The sequence below is a fragment of the Neofelis nebulosa genome, chromosome 14 (genome assembly GCF_028018385.1).
Source record: "Neofelis nebulosa isolate mNeoNeb1 chromosome 14, mNeoNeb1.pri, whole genome shotgun sequence".
NCBI classification, from domain to species: Eukaryota; Metazoa; Chordata; class Mammalia; order Carnivora; family Felidae; genus Neofelis; species Neofelis nebulosa.
Genome location: NC_080795.1, coordinates 46,586,569 through 46,599,022, shown reverse-complemented (window position 1 = coordinate 46,599,022; position 12,454 = coordinate 46,586,569). Strand labels below are relative to the sequence as shown.

The 12,454-nt window shown below is 42.0% G+C and overlaps 1 protein-coding gene and 1 long non-coding RNA gene across 3 annotated transcripts in view; both read left to right on the top strand.

The window, feature by feature from the left end:
• Window positions 1-12,454, top strand: part of ANKRD46 (ankyrin repeat domain 46) — a 63,746-nt gene that overhangs the window by 44,038 nt on the left and 7,254 nt on the right. Inside the window, exon 5 of one of the 2 annotated variants that reach the window (XM_058698703.1) lies at window positions 4,796-5,003. The exons of the other annotated variant lie outside the window; for it this stretch is intronic. Coding sequence (XP_058554686.1) covers window positions 4,796-4,916 — 121 coding nt within the window. The 3' untranslated portion in view covers window positions 4,917-5,003. Of the gene's footprint in view, window positions 1-4,795; window positions 5,004-12,454 lie in introns of those variants that run through there. 2 annotated transcript variants of the gene reach the window in all.
• On the top strand, window positions 5,133-8,393 carry LOC131494373 (uncharacterized). The gene is made up of 2 exons (XR_009253349.1): window positions 5,133-7,139; window positions 7,260-8,393. It is a non-coding gene; the product is annotated as an uncharacterized LOC131494373 (long non-coding RNA).

Here is a 12,454-nt window from a genome sequence, read left to right as displayed (position 1 = left end):
GACCCCAAGGGTGACAATTCACATTTACATCAAGTTCTCCTATGCCTCTGGCTCTGCCCTCCTGCTTGTTGACTTCATCCTCCAGCTAGTTTTGAGAAGAGTTTAGAATTTTCAGGCCTCAGCATCCATCTGTAACCATGTAGAAAAGAAGAAAGAGACTGTCTTCCTGTGGTGTTCTCCTGGGAAACTTTTCCTGCCAGGCCCCCAGCAAACTTTCTCTGGGTTTCATTGGACTGACATTACATCATGTTCCCTATTCTCAAACCATCCAAGGCCACGCATTGGACGATTAACCCCGGATTGATGAACCAGTGATTGGTGAGGGTGGAAGTGATAGAGTTTATATGATTGGCTTGGAGCAGAGGTTTTAGAAATGATTGGAGGTATGGCTGGCAATTAGAGGGCGGGGCCGTAGATGTTTTATGTGCCACAGCACATGGGATGGTTTAGCTCAACAAAGAATGATTCCTTATGTTACATGATTCTTGAATGTTCTGTTGAACGTTCAAAAAATAAACAAAAAAACAACTTAGGTATTTGAGCCCTAAACCCAACTCTATTTTTTATACAGTTTTAATATACACTGAATTCTCCAAGAATACACCTATGAGATCATACTTTTATTTTGTTAAAACTTGACCAAGAATTCTAGTACCTGTTTTAAAAAATCTTATTACTGACAGCAGTGCCACTGATGATAATTAAGTTGCCGACATACGTAGCGCGTAGGTACTAATGATTTTATTGCTTCTTCTTGTGTGTCTGTGCCTGAGCACTTATGTATTGAAATACACATTTTATTATCAATTTTTTCCACTTATTTTGCCTTTATATTACATGACTTATATGAAATCGTTCTACTGATTTTAGCAAATATTACTTTTATCCGGGACTCACATTCATACTACGGCTTCTCTTGTTGAGTCATTTTGTCATGCCTTTTCCACATAGTTTATAGAGGGTACACCAAGAAGTAGCATTTCTCGGGGCGCCTGGGTGGCGCAGTCGGTTAAGCGTCCGACTTCAGCCAGGTCACGATCTCGCGGTCTGTGAGTTCGAGCCCCGCGTCAGGCTCTGGGCTGATGGCTCGGAGCCTGGAGCCTGTTTCCGATTCTGTGTCTCCCTCTCTCTCTGCCCCTCCCCCGTTCATGCTCTGTCTCTCTCTGTCCCAAAAATAAATAAAAAACGTTGAAAAAAAAAAAAATTTAAGAAGTAGCATTTCTCAAAGTTAATAGAACACTGTGTGGGGGATGCAGGGAAGAGACCAGCATCCGGTGAAACTACTCTTTAAAATTGCTCAGGTCCAAACCATTCCAACGGTGCTAGACGAAGTAGAACTTTGGGATCAAGACATTTCTTTGTGCTCTGAAGTAGCTTCAACACGGTGTTCTAGGGACGATTTTAGCCTTGCCGTGGATACCTCCTTGACTTTCCTCACAGCACAGATGATAGTCTCGTGTTCTGTTCAGCCACCTTGGACTTTGCACATCAAAAACGGACAGTTCCAAAGCCCAAGGCATAGCGTCTACGTTAACCAGCAGTAGAGGTGGCCACACTCCAGTTAGATATCAAGGAAAGCAATATGGAGTCCTTGTTGCCCAATATTCACCAAAAACTTATAATGATATTTATAGATTATTGCTTGGAAGATGTTTACAGATTAGTACCGTTCAAACTTTCTGAAATTTCTGTATCCCTGCTGTCCAGTGTAATAGCCACTTGTTACTAGTGGGTTATTTAAATTAGAAATTCAGTACTTCATTAGCACAGTTATCTGAGCCTAAAACCCAATTCCACTGTACATTTTAAAATAAAACTAGCCACATTTCTAGTGCTCAGTAGCCACCAGAGGCTATTATATTGATCACGAGAAAGTTGTTTTGGGCAGCACTGTTCTAAAATCTATGAGGTCAAATCAGATCAGTGTAAAGCTAGATATTGAATTGTATTATGGCAGTGCCCACCCCAATTACTTTCCCTAGCTCTTCATTAATAGGTGGTAATATTATGCAATGCTTATTGACTTGCAAAATCTTTGCAAATTGCTGTTATTATTCCTACCTCACAGTTAGAGAACTGAGGCACCTGAGGCAGGTTGGAATAGCATGCCCAGAGTCACACAGCAGAGCTGGCATTTGTGTTCAGGCAGTGTAGGACTGAAATCTCTCCTAACCCTCGTGCTCCGATGCTTCCAGAATTGTCCTGAGGACTAGTCCTGTGTACCCAACCACTGCATTTATTTAAGGAAAGTTACTGAGGATGCTGTTGGCACAATTCTTTATGAAGACACCTGAAGAGGAACTTTTGCTTCTTCCAACTGCAAACAACTACATTTCTTCTGAGCTTTTGCTTTCATCTTATTTTCTCTATGACTTATGTAATCGCTTAGGTAGAATTCTTCATTCACGCTAGATGCTGGAAAGCTTAATGCCAAATTTGGGTTCCCCTAGAAGGAATTGCAATGTAGGTCAGTATGGTGTTTTGCTAGAACCTCATTCCTCGTTTAGTTTATATGCTCATCTTTAGTTTTATTTTCCTATTCTAAATGTTCACTTTTTGTTTATGTAATTCTGTATTATTTAAGTCCCTTTATTTTTGAATCGTGATAGGGGATGGATAGTTAATTAGACAGTTATTTTTATTAGTGTGGATTGGTAGGACTACAACAAAACTCAATGTCTGGAAACTAACAGCAGAAAATGCACTGACCTTTTGCAATTGGAAACAATAGTTTGTTGCCTCCTATTCAAAATACACTTATGGTTTCTGGTGTAGCTGCAGTTGTCGGTTTCCCTTATTCATATGTCTCTCTGTTCCAAAAAGGATTTAAGTTCTGCTGAATAAGCAGGTATTATTCTAAACTATGGAAATCGAATGTCCTGGTTCTGTTCTAGCATTCTGATGAATCATTTGAGTGAAGCCTGAAAATTGAACATTAACAAGTTACTATAGTCACAGAATTTTAAAGATGAAGGGACATTAGGAGTCATCTAGGGAGGGGAAGAGAACCAAGAGGGACTGAATGACTGGTCCCACAAGTAAGAAAGGGGCAGAACTGTTCATGTGAATCCAGATATAATGTGTTACTCTTATCACACTTTCCCTTATCCACATCTTCCAGCCTCCCCATAGGCTATTGTAAATATGATTTAAAAATACAAGTATCTAGTGTTAAACACATAAATATAAACTTTCTTGCCATTGTGTTCTGTGTACTTTAAATAGATAACCAAAATACTGATCTGATCAGTATACCGATAATGTCACAAGCCAAGAATGTATTTTCCTGTAACCCCACTCTATTTGTTTATGAGAGAATCATCATAAACCTATCATCTTCTCTTGATAAACACTTTGAGAAATCTTTCACTTCTCAAAAAGAAAAAAAAAATCCACTTTGAATAATGCATTTTCTCTGTAAAGCACCTCATACCGTGGAGACACTGCAAGCAAGCTAGGCAGAAGGCCCCCGAGTTTCTGCAGCACTTTTTCACTGGTCTGTCGCAGTACTTTTTCTTACGAGACCAATGATTTCTTCAGTCCTGTTGTCTGCTGTATACTTTTAATTAAAGTGAGGGGGTTGATGGTGGCAGGACTGTTTGTAAATGTCAGCCCTGGAGTTCTAAAATGCCCTGCTTGCTGGTGCTTCATAGGGCACACAAGTGCTTAGTTCTCTAGTGTGGCAGAGCTGTCTGTGGGTGTTAAGTGTGTGCCTCAGTAGGTGTTCCCAGGTGTCCTTTCCCACATCTTTGAAGTAGTTCTAAAAAGGCAGTGAGAAATGAGTGAAGATAGAATAACCCACACTCAGAATAAAACTGTCATTGTATCTGCTTAGGAATCAATCACTCATTTAGGGGTGCTCAGTAGATCCTCCTTGCTCCCTTTTTTCCCTAAAGGTTCATCTTCGTTTTAATCTGGGTTATTGTTTCATGTCCAAATTCGTCTAAGGGTCAATTTCATAATAAGCTCTGATTTAGGGTAGTTCCAACTTGAGATGTACAATAGTTAGTCTACTCTTGAGATAAAAAAATAATAATAAATGGCTAAATTTTTGTTGGTGTTGTAGGAATCATTACAAGTTAACGTGTGCATATATTATTTTATGAGTAAACATAGTTAAGCAAGTTTCTGTTGTTTCTCTTTTTTACAGTATTCTTTAATGTGCCTTTAAAATTGTATGGTGTGTAGTGTTAGCTCCACAGAGTCCTTGTGCATTTGTGTATGTGTCCATACGCCAGAAAACCTTTTTGGAGGTTACAGAATAATTGCCAGCCTAATTCTCTTGCAACTTCATGCTATAAATTGCAAGGATTTAGAAGTGTGGCCTTACAGAGTTAGTTATTTCTTCATATAATTGGGCTACGAGAAGGTTATTCTCTGTCACAATAAAAATTAATATTCCCTTTCTTTGGGGGATTAATTTCTAAATTTGAAGACTCTGGGTCAGAGTTGGCTGGGCTATTTCACTGAAATTTCAGCCCCTAAGAAACAAAAATAGGTTTTGGAATAGTTTCTAGGTCACTGGCACAGAAAGCTGGCAAAAAGCTATAACTTACTTTGGATAGTCCTAGTTCGCACCATTCCATCAGTACAGGCTGTTCTTTTAAGCCTGTGACTCAAGTTTAGGAGAAAATAAAATGTAGGGATCCCCAAATTCTTACTCTTATAAAGTTCAGGCTTTGATTCTCCTATAGTTTAGTAGGGCCCCTGACTTGGGGGAAGGGAGACATATTTAATCAGGTGTCAGTTCTGTATTTCACCTTATTAAACTGTCCACATTCATCTTTTATTTTAGCTTTTATTCCAGTTCTGGATCAGACAGTGGAGGCTGTGGTTATACTGAAAAACATGCAGACTTGGGAGGTGATAGATCCCAGCTATCGTTAGTGCAGACTGACCTTGGTCAAATAACGTAAGCTTTCTAAACCTCTATCTTCATCTGTAAAACAATTAATACCTACCTCACAGACTTAACAATGAATAAAACTTATTTATTTGTGTGCTGTGTGCCTGCGTGTGTGTGTGCCTGACCCTATAAATTTTGATAGTGTTGTTATTCCCATAAAGAATACAAGGCTTAAAAAATTTGGTCCGTTTCCTAAGGTCATGGAGTAGACCATATCAAGAGTCTGATTCTTCCAGTTTAGTGCGTAACCATTAGAACATGGTGCTTCTCATAGTGAGTCACACATCTGAAAGTACTCAGTACTTTATAGGGATTCAGTGTAAGTTCTCTTCTCTTGACAGAGTAAATTATATGGTTTATTAACTGAACTCTAGCTTTTTATGTGCAAATGATCTATGCATTATCACACAATTTCTGATTTACTGAGGAAGCTTTAATAACTGCTTTATTAATTAAGACCCCTGTCCATGATTTTTCATAGCTGCAGCTCTAGAAGAACCCATAGAACCTTCCAGGCATCATCTCATTAGCTCTTGCTGCCCCTTCTTAATAATGGAGCTTCTTGGCCATGAATAGAGAGCCCAGAGACCTCTCTAGTGACAGGGAGAAGGAAAATGTTCAAGCTCATGACAGCTGGACTGCCCAATCTCAGGTTTACATTGAGAAGGGAAGTGTACCTTTGAAACCAATTGTGAAGTTTTAAAGTGTGAAACGCATACTGTGTAAGACTGAAGAGGATGATTTCCATTGAGTTCCATGAAAAAAGATCTGGATGTGGGTAGCCACATTGACTATATTCTTTCAAAAGGGTTCTTCTAATGGAGCTACTCTTGAATATCACAGAATAAATGAAAGTTATGGAAGCCTGTATTTTTTTTCTGGTTGAGTTTTTTTTTTTTTTCTGTTGGAGAAGCATGATATTTTTCTCATGATTTTTGTATCTTAGATTATGTTGACAGTGTCAGATCCCCAGAGATGTGGTGACATCATCTTGCCTGATTACAAAAATATTTGAATGGCTGGGCTTAGAAACCCACCATTACTTCTTACGATCTTCAGTAAGTACGTGTTGGTCACATGAAATGGGAATGCACTAGATCCTTAATTAAACCTTCAGCCATACTGAAATTCCCATTCTGGAAAGTGGCAGCCCCAGGCCCCAACACAGAGGAGCTCTGCACTATCTCATTTCCCCTTTGGCAAACCCTTCACCTTTGCAAGGCCTGCCCTGCCCTTGTCTTGAGCTACAATTGGAAGAGAGAGAGAGACTTGAAAAGCAAGGAGTTCTTGTTCTTTTGGTCCTGACTCAAAGAATGCTATAAATAGAAGGGGCCTGGAGCTCCCATCCTACACTATGATTCTCTTTGGACAGACTAAACATTTGACCCTACTGAGAATACAACTTCTATTTAATCAAAAGGCAGTACGGCTGCTATTAAATCAAAAGGCTTATTCTTATTAGAAATTATTTCAATTCCAGAGATAAATGGCTAAGGCCCTTTTCTCCTGCTGATTGAGATTCTTTGTCGTCGTTAATAGAGCCCTAATTACTAAGACCGTGGCCTAACTTTGGTTCGCTGGCTTACAACTGCTCAAATAACATTTCCAGCTGTGGAATAAATATAGATGACCACCTTATGTCAAATGTCAGCCTTTTAAAATGTGTTTGGATATGTAATGTTTCTTACTAATTTAATTTTGATAAAATAAGATGTAACAGTCTGTTGCTTCTGGTGCTTCTGAGTTGCAAGAATGGGTATGAAGGGATGAGACAAGATGCCCTACATTCAGCGCTCCACAGGAAACACACACAAACCCACAATTTGGTCTCTCTACCTCGCTATTTACCAGGTTTACATGAAAACAAGCAAGGCACACCTTTTCACAGACACCCTCTATTTGTGATTGGGAGGCAGAGTGGCTTAGTGGTTAAGCACATGGGCCTTGGAGTCGGACCTGGCTTTGGATCCCCAGCCTCCAGTTATAGTGGAGGGGCCTTGGGCAGGTTAACCTACCCTTCTTCCTTAGCCTCAGCTTCGCCGTCTGTTACATGAAAATAGTAACACGAACCAGAGGCTCAAATGAGATAAAGTATGTAAAATACTGGATGCAGGCTCTGATAGCTCTCAATTATTACCATATTTACATGATTTCTTTCCCTTTAGGCCAACCACTACCTAGAACTGTGCCAGCCCCCCACCCTGCACTTTAGGAAGCATTTCTTTGCAGAAAGGTAAACTTCTGGTTTCTTGTAATTGGTCAGATCCTCAGGCGCTGGCTGATTGGGTTCCCAGATGACTGGATGGCTTGCACTCTTTTTTGAGCTTTCTTTAAATAATACCTTAATTGTTAGCTCAAGAGGATGTTGACCAGTCTCTACCAGTCTCCCCTAAATCTTCCCTGCCGGCAGCCCAGGACATTTGAGGAGCTACAGAGCACTTTCCTCTGGGTGTTGAGAGATGTAAGGGCAAGAACTGGAGAAGCAGGGCCTGTGCTTGCCAGGTCCAGACATTTGGTCTCTTATTTGCTCCCAGTGCATCGCTGTAGGGTAGCAGAATTGGGATTTTTTACCCTCCCCACTTCTACAGCAGAGGAAACAGGCCTGGGAGCTTTGCAAGGCGAGACAGAAGTTGAGCCCAAACCATCTAACCTCCCCCGGTCAGTGCTCTCTGCACCTGGCTGCTGTCGCCTCAGCATCAGATGCCAAGAAAGGAGAGACACAGACGTCAGTGTCACTGACACCTGGGGCTGTCCCCATCATGACTGGTGTCATGGAGCGGCATCTCTGAAGCTCTGCAGTTGGAGAAGAAGCAGAAAGACCTCACCACTGGGCCCCTCCTGTCCAGTCCCACCCTGCAGTCTGCCCAGCGTACCCGCTGCCCTCGCAGTTCCTCAAGCTGAAACCAGAGGACCATCCCCTCTGCCGGAGCAGGATGTGACCTCCACTAGGCAAAGCACATCTATTTGATCTTGAACAAAAGGCTGCGATGGTGTCTAAAATGACAGCTCCCCGGCGGTGATGTCATGGTGTTTTGTTTGTCTCCATGGAATGCGGGGATCTGATTTCAGTTGTGAAGAAAAATGGTCTGGGGAAAAAAAATTACTTCATTCGGAAAATTCCGAGAAGCCATAAATACGGTTTGCAGCTGATGAAAGCACATTCACAGGCAGACAATGGCTTTGGGATGGAAGCAGAGCCCTCTGGAGAGGCCAAGCCCTTCACCCCCACCCACTGCCACCAGCAGTCCTGCTTCTCCGGGGCTTCTGGCAAGACTGAGAGCAATTCCTCTGTCCGCTGAGGAGATGCTCCGTTCCCCAGTGGCAAGTTGGCTGGGGACAGATTTTCCCTGGTTCTCATCTGAAATTACCTCCTGCCCAGTTCATCCCTGGAGCATCTGGCACAGTTGCGTCCACCTCCCCTGTCCTAAATAATTGACCTGCATTTCTGAGTTCTGAAAGCAAATTAAAAATAACATTTTGTTTTGTTGTTTTCATTTCTTATTCACTTTCTAGCCTTGCAATCTCTTGTGAATCCTTTTCACTTTGCATATTCTTTTCTTTTTTTTCCTACAGTTGGCACAGTGAGAAAGGGGAGAAAACAGAAGATGAAATTCTATTTTGCTTTTCATGAGAAATTTAAGAGTATAATTCCTAGTCCAGATCCTCAGCCCTGAGTCAGGAAGGAGTCACCACTGCCAGGAAAGACCAGAGGCAGAGAGCTTAGAACCAGAGGCAAGTTTTCAAGTGCTCTGCCTCCCTCTCCCACTCCCTGCCTTAAGAATATAAAAACAATATGGCGAGATTATAGAATTTCGGGAGATGAGAGAAAGTTTCCCTAACCTAGCCCTTCCTTCCATCATTGTGTTTTCCTGGTGCCAGGTCCCTAGGTCACTGAGCCTCTCATTCTATATTGTCTGCTCCCCTGCCCCCAGCTTTGCAGCGCCCTTCTCTTGGGGCCTGGCCTCCGAGAAGTCCATGGTGTTTCCAGGCCATGGGAGTTGGTTTTTCTTGCAACTCACTACAGCCTTTGATTTCCATCCACAGATTGGTTGCTAGAGACAAGCCCCTTGCATTTAGTCCTGAGAAGAGGAAGCCCTTCCCTTTGGCCTATGGCTTGGTTGCCAGCCCACACAGGTCTGCCCCAAGTATCTCATCCCACCAGCTGCCCCATCTGCAGGTCTGAGCTGGGCCATCGTGGCATGGACACTGTCCCATGCCTGGCAGGCACCTCCTGGCTCCCACCTCCACCCTGTTAGCCTCAGTGACCCACCAGGCTGCAGGTTCATGCTCTTGAAAGGAGAGCTTGAAAGGAGAACCTTAGTTCGTGCTCTTGAAAGGAGAGCAGGTACAAGTTCAATGTCAGAGGAGTCTCAGGAGGAGACTGCATATGTCCTTTGTGGGGGCTTTCAGCCCCTCGGCCACAGCATCACCAAATGATAGAGGAATAAAAACAAAGCCAAAGCTTCTTCAAATGTCCCCATTAACCCAATTAGTCAAATCCTGAAGGGGAATTTGTCTTAATGGAATTTGACTATATCTCAGTAGAACTTGAAATTAAAAAACCATCAGTTCACATTTAGGAAATGTGGATTTTCAAGCTCCTGGGATTTGATTTCTAGATACGTGTAGTTTTTCCTCATAGATCAGTGTTGCCCCATAAAATAGAATACAAACCAACCGAGTAATTTTAAATTATCTAGTTGCCACATTTTTAAAAAGCAGTAAGAAGTAGTTGAACTTAATTTTAATAGTATATTTTATTTAACCCAATATATCCAAAATAGTAATGTGGAGTCGATATTAAAAATTATTAATGAGATATTGTATATTCTTTTTGGTACTACCTTATTTTGGACTGGCCACATTTCAAGCCACAGTAGCAGCTTCTGTGCTGGATGATGCAGTTATAGACAAGTGTCATCTGTCCTGGCAGTGGCTCTGAGAACACAGCTGTAGCCCAGCAAACCAGAGGCCCGCATCTGTTTGAGACCATAGGGTATGACCAAATCAGTGCAGGAGCCCATTAGAAAGTAAGTGCTATGGAAACAAAGGAAAAATAGAGCAAGGTAAGGGAATAAGTGCTGATGGTGGGTCAAGTTGCAGTATTAAAGAGAGTAGGTCAGTAGCATATCTGTATGCTAAGAGTTGAAGAAGGTGAGAAAGTTGGCCAGTAGAGCATCCTGATAGGACAGCTAGAGCAAAGACCCTCAGGTGTGCAGGCATACGCCTGGTGTGTTTGGGAAATAGCAAAGATACCAGTGTGTCTGGAGAGGAATGAGCAAGGGGGAGAATATTAAGAGATGAAATCACAGAGGTAAGGTGATGGGGGGCTAGATCATGTAGGGCCTTCAAGGCCATTGCAAGGACATTGCTTTTATTCTGAGAGGGAATCACTACAGAACTTTGATGTGATCTGACTTGAATTTTAACAAGGTCACTCTAGTTGCTGTGTTGAGAACAGAGTGTAGGAAGGCAAGAGTGGAACTAGGAGGACCAGTTAGTTTATTTCCAACAAGATGATGATGGTTGGACCAAGGCTGTAGTAGTGAAAATGACAAAGAATACACGCCTTATGGATGTATTTTCAAGGTAAAGCCAATGGAGTAGGAGAAAAAGAACAGTCCAGTATGACTCCTAGGTTTTTGGTTTGCATAAACGGTGAGATGTCAGGACCATCTGCGGAGATAGAAGAGGCTGCAGGTGGGCAGGTTTATGGGAGAAGATCAAGGGTTCAGGTTTTTTTTTTTTTTTAATGTCTATTCATTTTTGAGAGACAGAGACAGAGTGCCAACAGGAGTGGGGCAGGGAAAGAGAGGGAGACACAGAATCCAAAGCAGGCTCTAGGCTCTGAGCCATCAGCATAGAGCCCGACGCGGGGCTCGAACTCACGAACCATGAGATCGTGACCTGAGCCGAAGTCGGACACCTAATCGACTGAGCCACTCAGGCACCCCAGGGGGTTCAATTTTAAACATGTTTACTGTAAGAGGTCTGTTTGACATCCAAATAGAAAGGTCAAGTAGGCAGTTGGAATTAGGCTAGAATTTGGGAGCGAGGCCTGGGCTTGAGGTACAGATTTGGGAATTCTCAGCATATGGATAGAATTTAAAGCCCTAAGATGCAATGAAATCAAACCATCTGAGTGCACACAGGAAGAGCATCCCAAGGCTCTCCAACAGTAGATGGTTGGGAAGATGGGGAGAACCAAGGAAAGACACTGGGGAAGACTAATCAGAGATGGAAGGAAAACCAGGAGACTATTGTGCCCTGGAAACCAGAGGAAGAGAGAGATTCAAGGAAAAAAATGTGAACTGTATGGGATGTTCTGGCAGGTCAGGTCAGATGTGAGAGATGAGAACTGACCGGTGGGTCTAACAACAACATGGAGGTCACTTTAGTCCTGAGGAGAGCAGTTCCATGCGCCAGGGGAATGAAAGCCTGACTGGTGTGGATGTAAGAGAATCTGGGGCAGAACTGCAGACAGTAAGTATAGATAACTCCTTCAGGAGCCTTGCAAAACAGTAGCTGGCAGGGTAAGTGGGAGCAAGAGGAAGCTTTTTTAAAAAATCAACTTTATTGAGGAATAATTTAAATTTGAAGCATGCAGTTAAATGAGTTTTGACAAATGTATAGACCCATGTAATCACAACAATCAAGATATATAACACTTCCGTCACCCTAGAAATTCCCTTGTGCCCCTTTATGGTCAATCTCTCCCACCCCCTCCTCCCAAACCCATCCCCAGGCAACCACTGTTCTACTTTTTATCACTGAGCTTTGTTTCGCCTTTTCTAGAATTTTGTACAAATTGAATCATACAGGATGTACTCCTATGCCTGGCTTCTTTTGCTCTGCATGTATCATAGTTCCTTCCTTTATATCACTGAGTAGTATCCTGTTGTACAGCTATACCACAATTTGACTACTCATCCACTTGTTGTCAGACATTTAAGTTGTTTCTAGTTTGGGGCTATTATGATTAAAGATGCCATGAACATTTGTACACAAGTCTTTGTGTGGACATAAATTTCACTTCTCTTGAGTAAATTTCTAGGAGTAGAATTACTGGGTCATATAGTAATGTGTGTTCAATTTTATAAGAAACTACAAAAATGTTTTCTAAAATGTAATTTTACACCCTCACCAGCGATGTATGAGTTCCAGTTGCTTCACAGATTTACCAACACTTGATATTGTCAGTCTTTAAATTGTAGATGAAGATTTTTTTTTTTTTTTTTTTTTTTTTTTTTTTTTTTTTTACCGGGGTTGAGTGGATAGACTTGATTTCAGAATAGCTTTAGATTCCCAGACAAGTCTCAAAGACAGAACAGAGAACTCTGGTGCATCCTTTGCCCAGCTTTACCCAATGTTACCTTCTTATGGCACCATAGTATATTTGTCACAACTAAGAGACTGACGTTGACATTATACAAGTAGCCCCTCTACAGTCTCTAACCGTATTTTACCAGTTTTCTCACTCATGGCCTTTCTCTGGCCCAGGAGGCCACGTTGGGTCAGGCCTCAGTCTCTCCAGTCTGTGGCCCTCTC